Here is a 19,059-nt window from a genome sequence, read left to right on the forward strand (position 1 = left end):
TGTCAAGTTCTGAATGGGGAGATGTGTGAATGAGTGACCTACACGTCTCAGGTTGAGCTTATAATCAGTTACACAGATCAGCCAGTTAGGGCTGTGTCTCCACTCACTGTCCAAACAAAGTGACGCATATACCTCGCCCAGGTAACTACGTGACTGTTTACACTCATATGTTACAAAACCCGTGCAACAGAAGTGAGACTTATGTCAGACATAGGGAACTGAAAATGGGCGAGAAAGTGCCGAGGAACTCCGGCAAAAGCAACTCGGAGTTTGAAGAGATTTCACGAAATAGCACGGGCAGGCAGGATCGAGGGAAATCCTAAGACAGTTTTTGAGTGTGTTATGGACAAGGGGGGTAATCAAGGAAAGAGAAGGGGCCTGGCACAATCTCTGGGTAGAAGGAATGGGTGACTGCCAGAGATGGTGCCTGTCCCACTGAATTACTCCAGCATGTTGTGTCTATCTTTGGTGTAAACCAGCATCTGCAGTTCGTTCCTTCACAAAGAGAAGAGGACCATAGGACATAGAACCATGGACCATATGCATTGACCCAAATGGCATAGGTTGAGTCTTAAATAAAGAGCTCCCATCTGTATTCTTTATGTACCATATGCTCAGTACCACTGAGCATATGTTCATGTCATAGGAGCAGAATAAGGCCATTTGGCTCATTGAGCCTACGCTATTCAATCATGGCTGATCTATCTTTCTCTTCCAACCCTATTCTCGGGCCTTCTTCCTGTAGCCTTTGATCTTCTTTCGTGTGGCATGCACAGCCTAAAGTTGTTGGACAACTTGCTCTATTTGATCTTCCGTTTGTGCACGTCAAGTTGATTGCATTAGTCGAAACAGGGCGGACCACGTGAAGGTTGCAATCTTCCACCCTGTAGCCTTTGACTCAAAAACATATCAATCACCGCTTAGAAAATACCCAATGACACCGCCATTAGCAATGAATTCCACAGATTCACCACCCTCTGGCTCTTGCCCTGATCTCTTTTCTAAAGGTATGTTATTTTCTTCTGAGGATGTTCCCTCCAATCCGAGGCTCTCCTCCTATAAGATCACACCTCATCCTCCTGCTCTCCAAGGAGTAGAGACCCAGCCTACTCAACCTCTCCCTATCGATCAGACACTCTAGTCCTGGCAACATCCTCGTAAATCTTCTCAAAACCTTTTCAAGCTTGACAACATCTTTCCTACAACATGGGAACTGAACACTATACTCTAAATGTGGTCTCATCAACGTCTTATACAACTGCAACATGACCTCCCAACTTCTATACTCAATACTCTGACTGGTGAAGGCCAATGTGCCAAAAGCCTTTATGACCAACTTACCTACCTGTGACTCGATCTTCAAGGAACCATGTACCTAGATCCCTCTGCTTGACAACACTACCCAGAGGCCTACCATTCACTGTGTAGGTCCTGCCCTTGTTAGACGTCCCAAAACGCAACACCTCACATTTCTCTGTATCACATTCCATCAACCATTCCTCCGCCCACCTGGCCAATCGATCTAGATCCTGCTGCAATCTGTCACAACCATCTTCACTATCTGCAAAACCACTCACTTTTGTATCATCAGCAAACTTGCTAATCTTGCTCTGTATGTTCTCATCCAAATCATTGATGTAGATGACAAACAGTGTCGGGCCCAGCACCCAACCCTGTGGCACACCACTGGTCACCGGCCTCCAGTCTGAGAAGCAACCTTCCACCATCACCTTCTGCTTCCTTCCATGGAGCCAATTTGCTATCCACTCAGCTATCTCTCCTTGGATCCCATGCGATCTTACCCTCCAGAGCAGCCTACCTTGTTGAATGCCTTACTGAAATCCATCTACACAACATCTACAGATCTGCCCTCATCGACCTTTTTGATCATGTCTTCAGAAAAATCAATCAGCCACACATTCATTTCCCCATGTCTTCCTGTTCTGGCCTTCACCAGCACAAGGCACTGGAAGCAATCCAGAGATAACTGTCCTGGAGGTCCTGCTTTTGAGCCTTTTACATAATTGCTGAAACTCATGTTGCAGAAACTCCTTCCTCTTCCTACCAATATCGTTTGTGCCAACATGCACAGCAAACCTTGGCTGCTCCCCCTCCCTCTTGAGGATGCCATGCTGGAGTCTCGCCTGTGGCCGCAGAATCTCCTGTCCATACCTCTGACTATCGGGTCGCACTGCCTGATGCCACTCTTCCCTTTTGAGCCTCAGCACCAGGGTCGGAGTCACAGCCCTGATGTCAATGAAACTTGACGTGTTGTCCGCTCCGACAGCTCCCAAGAGGGTATACCTGGTTTCATTTGAGGGACGACAGATGGCACAATGGGCTAAGTGTTCGGCTGGCAACCGGAAGGTAGCCGGTTCGAATCCTGCTTGGAGTGCATACTGTCGTTGTGTCCTTGGGCAAGACACTTCACCCACCTTTGCCTGTGTGTGAATATGTGTGAGTGATTGGTGGTGGTCGGAGGGGCCGTAGGCGCAGATTGGCAGCCACGCTTCCGTCAGTCTGCCCCAGGGCAGCTGTGGCTACAGAAGTAGCTTACCACCACCGAGTGTGACTGAGGAGTGAATGAATAATGCGATGTAAAGCGCCTTGAGTATTAGAAAGGCGCTATATAAATCCCATCCATTATTATTATTATTATTAGGTACAGTACAGCCAGCGGGTTCTCCTGCACTATAATTGAATGGCGGAGTAGACTCGATGGGCTGAATGGCCTAATTCTGCTGTTAAGGTGTTGAGGTTTGTGTGGAAACCAGGGCCCAGGTAGTTTGAGCAAAGCGCAGGAACCGGGGTCCAGCTCAGTTTCTGGGAAGGTGGTAAGCACAGATGAGCTGACCACAGGATTTCTGAAGAAGGATCTCGACCCGAAACGTCACCCATTCCTCTCTCCAGCGATGCTGCCTGTCCCGCTGAGTTACTCCAGCTTTTTTGTGTCTACCTTCGAGGTAAACCAGCATCTGCAGTTCCTTCCGACAGGATTTCTGAGTCATCGGACAGACAGGATGTGCAGGAGGGAACTGCAGATGCTGGTTTACACCGAAGATAGACACAAAATGCTTCAGGTCTGAAGAAGGGTCTCGACCCGAAACGTCACCTATTCCTTCTCCCCAGCAGATGACCGGAGTTTTATGGCGGATGGAATTGTTAGGCAAGGGAGGGTTGTGGAATTGTGCATGGGGCAATCATGTCATTATGTTAAGATGTCCAATAGTCTTTTACTCCTTCTTCAAAATTCTGTTGTGTATTTGTTGCTTGGAACGGACTTTAAATAACACTCGGACACGGGAGTCAACTAACAAACTTCTTTAATCTGAATGCCACCTTGAGTCTCCCCCTTGCGCATGCGTACCATTGTGCAAGACATCAAGTATGTTCATTATATTTCATACATAACTCTCCTCCCCCTTCAGCTTGGAGGTAGGTAACACCATTTCTATTTCGTACACCGCGAGCCCTGAGGAAATAATTGGTTGCTTCAACCACCAGGAGACATAAATGAAAGGGAGGAAAATAAATAATGGAAAGAATAATGCATTGTTAAAAAAACAGATCTGATTACAAACTCAACTGTGGCTACGTAGGTGATATCAACGTCATCCTGATTGGAGCAAAGGGCACACAAATACCTCACCCTGTTTCCAATCCGCACTGATTTTCCGACTCAAGCCCTGTGGACTCTTTCTTAAGGTGCAAAATTACCTTCGATCGATCAGCCATTCCTCAGTGTGAGTATTCACTTTACTGTGTACCATGAACCCATTGATAGATTTGCTTCGCTATCTTTTGTTCAATTAAATTCTGGTTATTTATTTCCAAAATAAGGTGCAAATGTTTCACTTGCGTGCGATCTCCTGCGGCTTGAACTGTGACAGCATCGGGTAGCAATGAGAATGTATGAACATGTACAAAGTAGAAAGAAACTGTAGATAGACACAAAATGTTGGAGTGACTCAGCGGGACAGGCAGCATCTCTGGAGAGAAGGAATGGGTGACGTTTCAGGTCGGGACCCTTCTTCAGACTGATGTCGGGAGAGGGAGATACATAGAAAATGAAGTGTAAGGTGTGAAAATAGGACAAAGGGAATGGGGATCAAGGAAACTATTCAGCATGTCACCAGGTGTCATTTCTTTAAGAAGGAATTACAGATGCTGGAAAAATCGAAGGTAGACAAAAATGCTGGAGAAACTCAGTAGGTGAGGCAGCATCTATGGAGCGAAGGAATAGGTGACATTTCGGGTCGAGACCCTTCTTCAGACTAACGAGAGAGAGAGAGAGCTTTATTGTCATGTGTCCCTGATAGGACAATTAAATTCTTGCTTTGCTTTAGCACACCAGAACATAGTAGGCATGAATACTGAACAGATCAGTGTGTCCATATACCATTGTATAAATATATACACACATGAATAATTAAACTGATAAAGTGCAAATAAACAGATTATTGGCTATTAATGTTCAGAGTTTTGTCCGAGCCGAGTTTTAGTGGGAAATGAAGGGTCTCGACCCGAAACATCACCTATTCCTTTGCTCCATAGATGCTGCCTCACCCGCTGAGTTTCTCCTGTGTCATTTCTCAGTCTAGGCTTCTCCAACTAATCCCACTGGCACACTGTATTTTAAAGATGCAGCAAGGAATCGACCCCCTCGTCCCACCAAGCCCACTCCAACCATCGATTACCTGTTCGCACTGATTTAGTTTAGTTTGGTTTATTATTGTCATGTGTACCGAGAGGCAGTGAAAAGATTTTGTTAGCTATCTAGTTAAGAAAAGATTCCATGATTACATTCAAGCCACACACCGTGCAAAGTTAAAGGATAAAGGTTGCAACATTTAGTGCAAAGACATAACATTGAACCCCTTAGTTCAATGTTTATACCTTACTTTAAATCCCACAATTATTATTTTAAATAGATTTAGATTTTATAGACATTTTCAATCGGTTTAATTGCAGTTGAAACTGCACAGAACAGGCATCAAAAGGAGCATCAGTCTGAAGAAGGGTTTCGGCCCGAAACGTTGCCTATTTCCTTCGCTCCATAGATGCTGCTGCACCCGCTGAGTTTCTCCAGCATTTTTGTGTACCCTCGATTTTCCAGCATCTGCAGTTCCTTCCTAACCACGAGCTATCAGTTAAATTGGTTTTGGCTTATTTTTAGATTGGAATATCTGCTATTTGTCAAAGAAATTTATACTTTAATGGAATTTTCATCGACATTCTCCACAATTTATAGTATCTAAAAGCTTGCTGTCCTTTCTAGAGTCATAGATTGATACAGCGTGGAAACAGGCCCTTTGGCCCAACTTGCCAACTTGTCCCAGCTACGCTAGTCCCACCTACCTGCATTTGGCCCATATCCCTTCAAAGCTGTCCTATACATGTAACTGTCTGACTGTTTCTTAAACGTTGGGATAGTCCCAGCCCTAACTCCCTCCTCTGGCAGCTCGTTCCATACAACCACCACCCTTTGGTATGGTTGCAGCTGGCCAGAGTCCAGTTGGACTTTGTCACATTGCCGCACCCTAAGTATACACTATCCGATTGTATTATATCCGGGAGGGCTCAGTCTGTTTCTGCCACAGAGTGTTCATTTGTTTTCGATAAGAGTTCGCTATTCCCTCCATTCAAAAAAAAAACTCCACTTATGTTGGTGAACATGACACATGCTCTCAACTTGCGGAGGGGAGAGTACAGAGGAGTTTCTGTTTTCGAGCTTTGCAGCCACAAGGAGAGATTGGAATGGGGCTGGGTTTGTTTTCCCTGGAGTTGGGTAAGCTGAAAGGCTGAGGAGGTGTCTGATGAAAGTGCACAAAAAACTATCATGGAGACGAGGGAGGCAGTGGTAGAGCTGGTGCCTCACAGCACCAGAGACCCGGGTTCGATCCTGACTGTACGGTGCTGTCTGTACAGAGTTTGTACACTCTCCCTGTAACCGCGTGGGTTTCCTCCGGATGCTCCGGTTTCCTCCCGCATCCCAAAGATGTACAGGTTGTAGCTTCTACAAATTGTCCCTAGTGTGTAGGATAGAACTAGTGTATAGGTGATCGCTGGTCGATGTTGTAACGGTTTAAAGGGCCTGTTTCTACGCTATATCTCTAACAGAATATAGAAGGTAGAGAGGAAAAAATATTTTTCCCATGGTGAGCATGTCTAAAGCACGAGGCTTCAGGTACCTGAACAAATGTCTTTTAAATATTGTTATAGTACCTGCATTCTATTGATACAAGGTTAATTCCCGGGATGGCGGGACTGTCGTATGCTGAGAGAATGGAGCAGCTGGGCTTGTACACTCTGGAGTTTAGAAGGATGAGAGGTTATCTCATTGAAACATATAAGATTGTTAAGGGCTTGGACACGCTAGAGGCAGGAAACATGTTCCCGATGTTGGGGGAGTCCAGAACCAGGGGCCACACACAGTTTAAGAATAAGGGGTAAGCCATTTAGAACGGAGACGAGGAAACACTTTTTCTCACAGAGAGTGGTGAGTCTGTGGAATTCTCTGCCTCAGAGGGTGGTGGAGGCCAGTTCTCTGGATGTTTTCAAGAGAGAGCTAGATAGGGCTCTTACAAATAGCGGAGTCAGGGGATATGGGGAGAAGGCAGGAATGGGGTACTGATTGGGGATGATCAGCCATGATCACATTGAATGGCGGTGCTGGCTAGAAGGGCCGAATGGCCTACTCCTGCACCTATTGTCTATTGATACCTCGCCCGTCCCTTCCACCAACATCCCTCCCTCCGGCTTTTCATTTCACTCCTTATTTGACACCCTTTTGTCTCCTTTACCTGGGCCTTTGTCACTTGCTCCATCCATCTCCCAAAACTGAAGAAGGGTCTCGACCCAAAACGTCGCCCAATCCTTCTCTCCAGAGATGCTGCCTGTCCCGCTGAGTTACTCCTGCATTTTGTGTCTACCTTCGATTTTAACCAGCACCTGCAGTTCTTTCTTACATCCTTCACCTGTATCCACCTATCAATAGACAAATAGATAATAGACAATAGGTGCAGGACGAGGCCATTCGGCCCTTCGAGCCAGCACCGCCATTCAATGTGATCATGGCTGATTATCCCCAATCAGTACCCCTGATCAACCCCAATCTGAAGAAGGGTTTCGGCCCAGAAACGTTGCCTATTTCCTTCGCTCCATAGATGCTGCTGCACCCGCTGAGTTTCTCCAGCACTTTTGTCAACCCCAAACACTTGCCAGGCTTTGTACTACCCCCACCTCTCTTCCAGCTTTCTCCCCCATTTCATCAATCAAAAGACAGGTCCCATCCCATCACCTATCTGTTCCCTCCACAGATGCTGCCTGCCACAGTACTCCAGTACTTTGTGTTTTATTCCAGATTCCAACATCTGCAGTTCGTTGTGCCTTAACTATTTATTGATGCTGGCAACGGAAATATGTTTTGAAATCCTCCATGTTATGTAATCCTTGTTTGGCAATCCCCATTGTGCCCAGCTTAATACAGAGTCACAAGAAGCAGGTGAATTCAATAGAAACAAACACTGCATCAGGTATTATACATATAGGTAAACAAATCTCTTCAATTTTGACAGGCCTTTAGCATATAAGTAACGTTACTGACGATTGAACGGAACATTTTCAGCAAACATATTGCCACATATAAGCATTGTAGACGCCTTAGTTACACTCATCATGGACTGGTGTGGAGTTTACAATGTGGGGGGGAGCAGGCCATTCGGCCCAACAGTGCTGGTCGTCTTAATGCTCAACAACAGCCTCTTCCACTCTATATCAAGGGCCTGAGCTGTATGGAGAGGTTGGGCAAGCCTCAATTCCTGGGACTAATAGGAACGCAGGAGGATAACGGACGATCTCAAAAAGGTGTACAATGTCATTAAAGGAATAGATCGTTTAGACGCACAGAGGTTTACAAGAATTATCCCAGGAATGAGCAAGGATGAGAGGAGATCTCATTGAAACATATAAGATTGTTAAGGGTTTGGACACGCTAGAGGCAGGAAACATGTTCCCGATGTTGGGCGAGTCCAGAACCAGGGGCCACACACAGTTTAAGAATAAGGAGTAAGCCATTTAGAACGGAGACGAGGAAACACTTTTTCTCACAGAGAGTGGTGAGTCTGTGGAATTCTCTGCCTCAGAGGGCGGTGGAGGCAGGTTCTCTGGATGCTTTCAAGAGAGAGCTAGATAGGGCTCTTAAAAATAGCGGAGTCAGGGGATATGGGGAGAAGGCAGGAACGGGGTACTGATTGGGGTTGATCAGCCATGATCACATTGAATGGCCGAATGGCCTACTCCTGCACCTATTGTCTATTGTCTATTTGTCAGCACTGGGTCTGCACTCACTGGAGTTTAGAAGGATGAGGGGGAACCTCATTGAAACGTACCGAATAGTGTATGTTGGGTAGTCTCTTGGGTGGAGTGGATGTGGAGAGGGTGTTTCCACTAGGGGGAGAGTCTAGGACTAGGGGGTCACAGCCTCAGAATTAAAAGATGTTCTTTTAGGAAGGAGGTGAGGATACATTTCTTGAGTCTGAGTGTGGGGAATCTGTGGAATTTATTGGTCAGGCCAGGTCAGTGGATATTTTGAAGGCAGAGATAGATAGATTCTTGATTAGTACATGTTTCATGTTATGGGGAGAAGGCAGGAGAATGGGGTTAGGAGGGAAAGATAGATCAGCCATGATTGAATGGCGGAGTAGATTTGATGGGCCGAATGGCCTAATTCTGCTCCTATCACTTGTGACCTATGACCTTATGAGTCTCTTGCCCAGAGTAAGGGAATCAAGAACCAACGGTTTAAGGTGAGCGGGAAAAGGTTGAATAGGAACCCGAGGGGTAACTTTTTCACAGAAAGGGTGGTGGGTGTATGGAAGAGCTGCCGGAGAGGTAGTTGAGGCAGGAACTATCACAATGTTTAAGAAACATTCAGGCAGGTGGATGGACAGGACCGGTTTAGAGGTATATGGGCGTAACACCGGCAGGTGGGACTAGTGTGGATGGGGCATGGGCAAGTTGGGCCGAAGGGCTTATTTCCACGCTGTATCACGCTGTGACTATGACGCTATATAACCCAATGCACCTGCAGTCTCTTTCTCTTCCTTTCTCTCTCTCTCACTTTCACACACACACACACACACACACACAGTCATATATACACACACACACACAGTCATATATACACACACATACACACAGTCATATACACACACACACACACACAGATATATACACACACACACACACATATACACACACACACAGATACACACACACACACACACACAGATACACACACATTCATATATACACACACACACACAGATATATACACACACACAGACAGATATACACACACACACACACAGATACACACAGAGATACACACACACACAGATATATACAAACACACACAGATACACAGATACACACACAGATATACACACACCCCCACACACACACACAGATACACACACACATAGATACACACACACACACACGTCGCTCCGAGTGTCTCCGGAAACGCATCCTCCTCCCGTTCGTTTGTTGGAGTTAGTTGATGACTACACTGGGCTACTCAGCTCGACCTCTCCCAATGGGAGCGAGTTCCTTCTTGTCATCACCATCCCGGTGAAACCATTCTCCTGATTCAGAGAACCGACCCGATTTCGACCAGTGTGTGTGGCTGTTTCGGGAGATGAGGGGGCGCTGGTAAAAGGTTTATACGTGTATTATTCAACCGATGGGGGGGGAGTTTTTCCTGGGGAGATGAATATTTAGTGAAGGACGTTTAGACTAAGGCGGATGATGCAGCACGAATTAGACGACAAGGCTTGCGCTACGTTGGGAGAAAGCGTGCTGGCGAGACACTGCGTTCCGTTGTGTTCAGAGGACATTCACATCTTGTAATGTTGGCAGAGGGGGCTGTGGGGGGAGAGGGGGCTGTGGGGGGCGAGGGGGCTGTGGGGGGAGAGGGGGCTGTGGGGGGAGAGGGGGCTGTGGGGGGCGAGGGGGCTGTGGGGGGAGAGGGGGCTGTGGGGGGAGAGGGGGCTGTGGGGGGCGATGGGGCTGTGGGGGGAGAGGGGGCTGTGGGGGGAGAGGGGGCTGTGGGGGGCGAGGGGGCTGTGGGGGGAGAGGGGGCTGTGGGGGGAGAGGGGGCTGTGGGGGGCGAGGGGGCTGTGGGGGGCGAGGGGGCTGTGGGGGGCGAGGGGGCTGTGGGGGGAGAGGGGGCTGTGGGGGCGAGGGGGCTGTGGGGGGCGAGGGGGCTGTGGGGGGCGAGGGGGCTGTGGGGGGCGAGGGGGCTGTGGGGACAGGGGGAGAGCGGGGTAGTAGTGGGCAGGTGGTTGCAGTTTACAGCGGTGCAGCACACAAAGAGGACCTTCGGCCCGCGTTATCCATGCCACCCCCCCTGCACCCCTTCGGCACTAATCGCATTTACCCGCATCAGGTCGGCGGCTGCACGTGTTGCAGCGCGTTGAGTGGGATCTATCGCTGGCGGTGGCTCCTCGGCACCGCGTTAGTTGTATAGGTCAGAGGCGTGTTCGAGTCTGCAACAATCGTGCTGTTTGTTTGTGGGGAGGTAAAACTAATAAAGTGCTCTGAAATATCGCTGCGGACTTTGGAATTGACATTGAGGGCGGGCCGGCAGCAGCCCTGTTCCCCTCCGTCTGTTCCCCAAAGATAGAGAATGCTTTGGTTTTAGACACAGAATGCTGGAGCAACTCAGCGGGTCGGACAGCATTCCTGGGGAGGGCGGGCGGCGGCATGTCAGGGCGGCGACTGCGCTGTCCATGTGCCGCGGTGCTGAAACAGCAGCCCCGCTCCCCGCCTGCCTCGCTCATCACTCAGCTCGCAACCCGGCCAAGCAGCCGTGGAATGTGCTACAGATCAGCGGCCGCGATAAAGAAAGAGGCCCCCGAGTTATTACATACACTCCCCCTTGACTAGAATTCGGGTTATGCATGCCCACACACACTGACGCAAACACACACTCACACACACACACACACACTGGCGCAAACACACACACACACACACACACACTGGCGCAAACACACACACACACACAGGTAGGGGTGGGGAGGGTAGGGGAGGGGAGGTGGGGAGGGTAGGGTAGGGGAGGTGGGGAGAGTATGTAGGGGTGGGCGAGGGGAGGTGGGAGAGGGGAGGTGGGGAGGGGAGGTGGGGAGGGGAGAGGAGGTGGGGAGGAGAGGGGAAGTGGGGAGGAGAGGGGAAGTGGGGAGGGGAGGGTAGGTGGAGAGGGGAGGGGCGGGGAGGCGCGGAGGGGAGGAGGGGAGGGAGGTGGGGAGGGTGTGTAGGGTTTGGGGAGGGGAGGAGGGGAGGGGAGGTGGTGAGGGGGGGTATGGGAGGTGGGGAGGGGAGGGGAGGGTAGGTGGGGAGGGGGAGGGGAGGGTAGGGGAGGTGGGGAGTGGCGGGGAGGGTAGGTGGAGAGGGGAGGTGGGGAGGGGAGGTGGGGAGTGGCGGGGAGGGGAGGGTATGTAGGGTTTGGGGAGGGGAGGGGGGGAGGTGGGGAGGGTATGTAGGGTTTGGGGAGGGGAGGGGGGAGGAGGGGGGAGGGGTGGGGAGGGGAGCGCTTCTAGCTCCTCAGCCTTTTCCTCGCAGCTGCCGGCTACTGATTGCCGGGAGTTTCACTGCGGTATTTCTGCGCACAGATCGGGTTGACGCCGCCTCTCGCGTTGCATTCGCATCACGCCTCCCCTCCCCTCCCCTCCCCTCCTCTTCCTCCGCCCCACACCACCACCACCGCTCTCAACCTCTCGCCGTCCTTTCTGCCCGCAGGTTCCTAGGACTCGCTCTCAACATGGCCAGCACCTTCTCACGGATCCTGGGCAACAGGAAGGCGAGCGGCATCCTGACTCTGGTGGGAGCCGGTTCCCTGGCGGCCGGTTACCTGCTGGCCAGGGACTGCGTGAAGGCAGGGAGCGAGCAGAGGAAACTCTACCCCGCCAGGTAAGAAGCCAATGTCACCTCTAGAGCCTGTGGAAGCGGCAAAGGGCGGGGAGGGCAGAGTCGATACCAGCACTGAGCTAAGGCCATTCCTCCTGGATGGATATCTATTTATTGTTGGCGGTTGCCTGAATATTCAGTTCCCACTACTAGCTTGTAAATGTCCTGGAATTTATTGAGCGGCCAATCCTGCCCAACCTTCTCCTCGAGGTCACCTGAACCCAAGGGCACAGCGGTAGAGTTGCTGCCTTGCAGCGCCGGAGACCCGGGTTCGATCCCGACTACGGGTGATGTCTGTACGGAGTTTGTACATTCTCCCCGCGATTGTGTGGGTTTTCTCCGAGGTCGATTTCCTCCCACACTCCGTGCAGGTTTGTAGGTTAATTTGGCTTGGTATGAATGTAAATTGACCCTGGTGTGTGTGTATATGATAGTGTTAATGTGCGGTGCGGACTCTGTGGGCCGAAGGGCCTGTTTCCGCGCTGTATCTCTAAACTAAAACTGAACTGAGACCCTCGCCCCCTCCTCAATGTGCAATTCAAGTCATTGGGTATCTTTCAGGCGCAGGTTGGCAGGTTATTGATTAGTGTGGGGAGAAGGATGGAGAGATAGATCAGTCGTGATTGAATGGCGGATCGATGGGCCGAATGACCTAATTCCGAATTGGCCACCCCCTTCCCGGGTCGCCGCCTTTCCAAATCTAATATCTTCGCATTAAACAGTTTGAATCGCGTCATGGCCTTCGTGTCACCTTCCCATCAGCTAAATATGAACCATTCAACATTCTCCTTGATCAACGTCCCCTTTGATCTGTGTTTTCACACCTTACCCTTCCATATCTTTATGTCTCCCTCTCCCCTGACTCTCAGTCCGAAGAAGGGTCTCGACCCGAAACGTCGCCCATTCTTTCTCTCCAGAGATGCTGCCTGTCCCGCTGAGTTACTCCAGCTTTTTCCAGCATCTGCAGTTCTTTCTTGAACGTTGTGTCTATCAGTGTGTCACTGGATGGATTTAAGAGAAAGTTAGGGGGTTTGTGGAGTCAAGGGATATGGGGAGACGGCAGGCACGGGTTATTGATTGGGGACGATCAGCCATGATCACAATGAATGGCGGTGCTGGCTCGAAGGGCCGAATGGCCTCTATTTTCTATGTTTCTTAAGTCATTTCCAAATTGGCTTACAGAACGGCTGTGAGTGAATGTTAATTACGACTCAAACGTCTATAACACCCCCGCCCCCCCATCCCTCCCCGCCCCCACCCCTCACCCAGTGAGAACCGCCGCCGCTGAATAAAACCATTTTGACCCCCTGCCTGCCTGTGTTCATTTGTCCCACCACAACTCTGCACGGTCCACTTGGTAGCGATTGTTAGCTGTGCCAGTGTTGGCGCGGAGGCGTGACCTGAGTCCGGCAAGGACAAACGAGATGGCTGGAATGTAATTCTAGGCAGAAATACTGGCGAGAAAACAAAGACTGTGAGACTGTTTCACCCAAATCGCACCAGCTTCTCGTTTTCACCCCAACAAACAACTAACAACAGCCTATTTCCTTTATTATCCTCACTTTTTTTGCATAGTCATTCATGATGATTTATCTCTCCACATCATCGTCTATATCTCTCGTTTCCCTTATCCCTAACCAGTCTGAAGAAGGGTCTCGACCCGAAACGTCACCCATTCCTTCTCTCCAGAGATGCTGCCTGTCCCGCTGAGTTCCTCCAGCTTTTTGTGTCTGTCTTCGGTTTAAAAGCAGCATCTGTAGTTCCCTCCTACACATTGCACATTGAGAAGGCGCCGGTTTTTATTTACAGCTCGCCCATCTGTTCTCTGCCGTGCGTCAAATCCGAGGCGCTTTAACCCGGGATTAGACTCTGTAATCCAGTGGGAATCTCGGGCCAAGATTACGGCTGTAGTTGTTCAAGAAATGAAACAACCCAGTCAGCTTCCAAATACAAAGATGCTGGAGGAACTCAGTGGGCGAGGCAGCCTTTGCGATGGAAATGGGTCGGGCTCAAACTGTGTAGGAAGGAACTGCAGATGCTGGTTTAAATTGAACATAGACACAGAATGCAGGAGTAACTCAGCGGGACAGGCAGCATCTCTGGATCGAACGAATGAATGCGTGACATTTCGGGTCGGGATCCATCTCCAGACTCAACCCTGGGGAGTTAGTACAGATTACTAGTACAGATTACTAGTACAAATTACTAGCTCCCTGGGTACAGGTTGAGAGTTTGGTTGATAAAGTTGGCGTTATATTAATTTGATGGTCGTTTGTTCCTAAACTGTCAACATAGGCAGTCTTTGATTGTGCTAATTTGTATATATGTATGTATGTATTTATTTATTTATTTTTTGGAATAAAAGTATTTGTACAGGGGATCTTTCACCATAAGTCTTTCAGCAATTTGCTTTCCGATTCTAGACATGGATGAAATGGAAAACTATTTTTAGAAGGTCTCACTTTGCAGGTTTAGTGAGCATAGGAGCAGGTTGCTAATTGATTCTCACACTTATACACACACACACACACACACACACACATTATCACATATATACACATACACACACATATACACACACACAGATATACACACACACATATGCACACGCACACACACATATACACACGTACACACATATATACACACACACAAACACACATGTACATATACACACACACACGCATATACATACACATATATATACACACACACACACACACACATATACACACACACACAAATACATACACATATATACACACACACACATATACACACACACACAAATACATACACACACATATATACACACACATATATACACACACATATACACACGCAAACACACATATACACACACATGTACACACACACACACACACACACACATATATACACACACACACACACATATATACACACACACACATACACACACACACACATATACACACACACACACGTATATATATACACACACATGCATACACACACACACACACATATATATGTAGCTTTTTTCTCGTTTATTATAGGTCTGACAGAGTACTATGTTTACATATCTGTTGTGCTGCTGCCAGTAAGAATTTTATAGTTCTGGTTTGGAATAAATGACAATAAAACCCTTGACTAAAAGAGTGATGCGTCTTATCTAGATTTTGACCTGGGCATGAGTATAAAGTGCAGGCAATGATCTGAGCAAGGCAGATAAAGCAAGGACACAGGCTGGGATTGAAGTCCACAGGAAGGAGAATGATTCTCTCTTACACGACAGATCCTTATTTCTTAGCAAAGAATTGGCAGCTATTCAACCTTGGACCGGCTTTATTTAATTAAACTGAGTTACCGTGTGAAACAGGGTACAACATAATGCAGGAGTGACCTCTGGTGACACAGGAGATATACAAGATCAATGGGATTAGTCAGGCTGACAGACTTGAGAGGAGGCACCTGTTACCCAGTCTTCTGCTAGGATTTATACCTTTGGATAAATATAAGAAGCAATAATGACTTTACTTAATAAGCGGGTATGAGGCAAGGAGAAGGTCCCATGCTGTAGCTAATACACTTGCAGGCAGTATAGGTAGCAGGAGCAGTCAGGAAGGGCTGGATGAACCAGTATTCAGCCCAGAACCCACTCTGTCCCTCCTGTTCTATCAACATCTTTCAAACATGTTCTGTCCCTCCTGTTCTATCAACATCTCATTCTGCCCCTTGTCATCTACAAGGAGGGTGGTGCAGCGGTAGAGTTGCTGCCTCACAGCGACAGGGACCCTGGTTCGACCCTGACCTTGGACGCTGTCTGTACAGAGTTTGTACGTTCTCCGCGTGGGTTTTCTCCGGTTTCCTCCCACACTCCAAAGACGTAGAAGTTTGTAGGTCGCTTGGCTTTGGTAACATTGTAAATTGTCCCTAATGTGTGTGATAGTGCTAGTGTACGGGGTGAGCGCTGGTTAGCACAGTCTTGATGGGCCGAAGGGCCTGGTTCCGTACAACATTTCTAGTCTGAAGGTGTACCATAGGATCATTAATCAGAATGTCTGATCAATATCGCTATACCAATTGCCTAGCAAGCATCCACCCACATTGCTTGTTGCGTTTCTATTTTGCAATAGTAGCTACACTTTGACTCTAAAGTGTTTTTGTGCAAACTGAAAGATATCTAAGGCACTTTAGAAATGACCATCTGACAGTCATTTCAATCTCGCCAATAATAGTATCACACTGACAAGTATTACACTGGAATGCTGACCTATGTGTGTTTTCCAGGAGCAATCGAAATATTGTTAAAATGGATAGGCACAAGGGGCTGCAGATGCTGGTGTATTAAAAAAATCCACACAAATTGCTGGAGTCATTCAGCGGGTCAGGCAACATCTCTGGAGGTTTAATTTCCTTCAAAAATGGGTTATTCAAATTTGACCCTACTGTGTAGGATAGTGTTAATGTACAGGGATAGCAGGTCGACGTGTACTCGGTGGGCCAAAGGGCCTAATTCCATGCTGCATGTCTAAAGAGAGGAGATTGGATAATGGATCAATCGATATGGATTTGAGATCTGTATTCATGTTTCGCACACGACAAATGGTCATATATTTGAAATTAGTAATTAGACCAACTAAAGCATTTGTATTTCTATAGTATCTTTCAAACCTCCATCATCCAAAAGCACTTTACTGCTAAATACAGTCATTTGTTAAAGTGTCATTAATGCTGTAGTTGCCTGATTTACACACAGTCAATTGCCACAACTAGCGATCTGTAATTGGCCAGTTCATCTGTGTTGCTGCCTGCTGAATGAGTATTACAAACCTGTTCCCAATGTCCGCACCCATTATCAGTGCCCATTGTCCACTTGCACTCCACTGGATCACTGTGTGTGTGTGTGTGTGTGTGTGTGTGTGTGTGTGTGTGTGTGTGTGTGTGTGTGTGTGTGTGTGTGTGTGTGTGTGTGTGTGTGTGTGTGTGTGTGTGTGTGCGCATGTGTGTGTGTGTGTGCGTGTCTGTGTGTGTATACGTGCGTGTGTGTGTGTGTGCGCGTGCGTGTGTGTACGCGTGCATGTGTGTGTATACGCGCGTGTGTGTGTATACGCGTGTGTGTGTATGTGTGTGTGTATGTGTGTGTGTACGCATGTGTGTGTGTGTGCGCGTGTGTGTGTGCGTGTGTGTGTATACGCGCGTGTGTGTGTGTTTGTGTGTGTGTATACGCATACACGCGCGGGTGTGTGTGTGTACGCGTGTGTGTTTACGCGTGTGTGTGTGTGTATGTGTGCGTGTGTGCATGTGTGTGTACGCGTGTGTGTGTACACGTGTGTATGTGTGTGCGTGTGTGTGCATGTGTGTGTGTGTGTGTGCGTGTGTGTGTGTGTGTGCGCATATCTGTTTGTGCAGGAAGAAACTGCAAGTGCTGGTTTAATCTGAAGATACACACAAAATGTTGGAGTAACTCAGCGGGGCAGGCAGGATCTCTGGAGAGAAGGAACGAGTGACGTTTCGGGTCATTCCCATTCTCATCCCTTCTCTCCCGAGATGCTGCCTGCCCCGCTGAGTATCTGTTTGTGCACGTGTGTGTCTGTGTCATTACCCATGAATTTGGGTCTGGGGTAGCTTTATAAAGCCCCTGTCCCACTTAGGAAACCTGAACGGAAACCTCTGGAGACTTTGCGCCCCACCCAAGGTTTCCGTGCGGTTCCCGGAGGTTGCAGGTGGTTGCCGGAGGTTGCAGGTAGTGGAAGCAGGTAGGGAGACTGACAAAAACCTCCGGGAACCGCACGGAAACCTTGGGTGGGGCGCAAAGTCTCCAGAGGTTTCCTTCAGGTTTCCCAAGTGGGACAGCGGCATTAATTGACCATCCCAAAGTGGGTTGACCAAGGCCCTGAGAACACAACAATTCTGAATGGACCCAATAATAATTTCAATTCTTAGTTCTTACGAGCATCTATGGCAATGTATAAAATGCATCATCCTCAAGCACTACTCTCCTCTCTCCACACCTCCCTCCTCCTCTCAGCCACCTGGTTCTAACACCTCCTTCATCGATTCATTGTTGATTTTCACTATAACTATCAATGATCCTGGGGAGAACCTTGAGTGTCTTCGTCCTAACATAAACGTTGAGGTTGTGCCTCTGTTCCTCTTTATATTCTCAGTGCTGACTATCCCGATCTTCGAAAGCACAACAACTGCATGTCCTCCAGCATGACCCCTGGCATTTATGCCAGACTTCGGGATAAGACCACACCCAGTGGCTGGACCCTGGATCAGAGCATCCAGACTGGAGTGGACAACCCCGGACACCCTTTCATCAAGACCGTCGGCATGGTGGCAGGCGATGAGGAATCCTACGAGGTAAAGGAAGAATTATCTTCCACTGGATCACTGGGCAGGGAGAGTGCTGACAGCCATGATCATATTGAATGGTGGTGCACGCTTGAAGGGCCGAATGGCCTACTCCTGCACCTATTTTATATGTTTCTATGTAACAAACACAAGTGGGTTTGATTGGTACGGGTATCAGGGGTTATGGGGAGAAGGCAGGTAGTTGAGGCTGGTACAATCGCAATATTTAAGAAACATTTTGAAAGGTACATGGATAGGACAGGTTTAGAGGGATATGGGCCAAACACAGGCTGGTGGGACTAGAGTAAATGGGCGGTGTGGGCAAATTGGACTGAAGTGCCTGCTTCCACGCTGTAAAATTTTATTCTACTAATGGGATTGAGAGGGAAAGATAGATCAGCCAATATTGAATGGTGGAGTAGACTTGATGGGCCGAATGGCCTCAGTCTGCTTCTATGATTCATGAACAAGCGGACTCACTTAATGATAGATTTATGTTTGCCCAACGTTAGCTCCACATCAGCTTGGGACATCCCAAAGTATCTCACTTAGATGGAGTGGACTCGATGGGCCGAATGGCCTAATTCTACTCACAAAGTATCTCACAATCAATGAGGCACCACGTGATCACTGCTGTAATGAACTTAGTAATAAAAACATCAAGAGGGGATACAGGCCAGAGATGTTCTTGAGCTGTATCTGCCATTTAATAATATCGCATCTAGTCCAATCTTGTCCTCAGCAACA

The 19,059-nt window shown here is 48.3% G+C and overlaps 1 protein-coding gene across 3 annotated transcripts in view; it reads left to right on the top strand.

Annotated features, from left to right (window-relative positions):
- Positions 1-3,428: 3,428 nt before the first annotated feature.
- The window catches only part of LOC116968319 (creatine kinase U-type, mitochondrial-like), a 31,769-nt gene continuing 16,138 nt past the window's right edge, over positions 3,429-19,059 (top strand). Inside the window, exons 1-3 of one of the 3 annotated variants that reach the window (XM_033015060.1) lie at positions 3,429-3,743; positions 11,803-11,973; positions 18,123-18,321. In XM_033015060.1, the coding sequence (XP_032870951.1) occupies positions 11,825-11,973; positions 18,123-18,321 (348 nt within the window). In that variant the 5' untranslated portion in view covers positions 3,429-3,743; positions 11,803-11,824. Of the gene's footprint in view, positions 3,744-9,630; positions 9,722-11,802; positions 11,974-18,122; positions 18,322-19,059 lie in introns of those variants that run through there. The other 2 variants (XM_033015061.1, XM_033015059.1) reach the window with 2 other exon arrangements.

This window comes from Amblyraja radiata, chromosome X (genome assembly GCF_010909765.2).
Source record: "Amblyraja radiata isolate CabotCenter1 chromosome X, sAmbRad1.1.pri, whole genome shotgun sequence".
NCBI lineage: Eukaryota > Metazoa > Chordata > Chondrichthyes > Rajiformes > Rajidae > Amblyraja > Amblyraja radiata.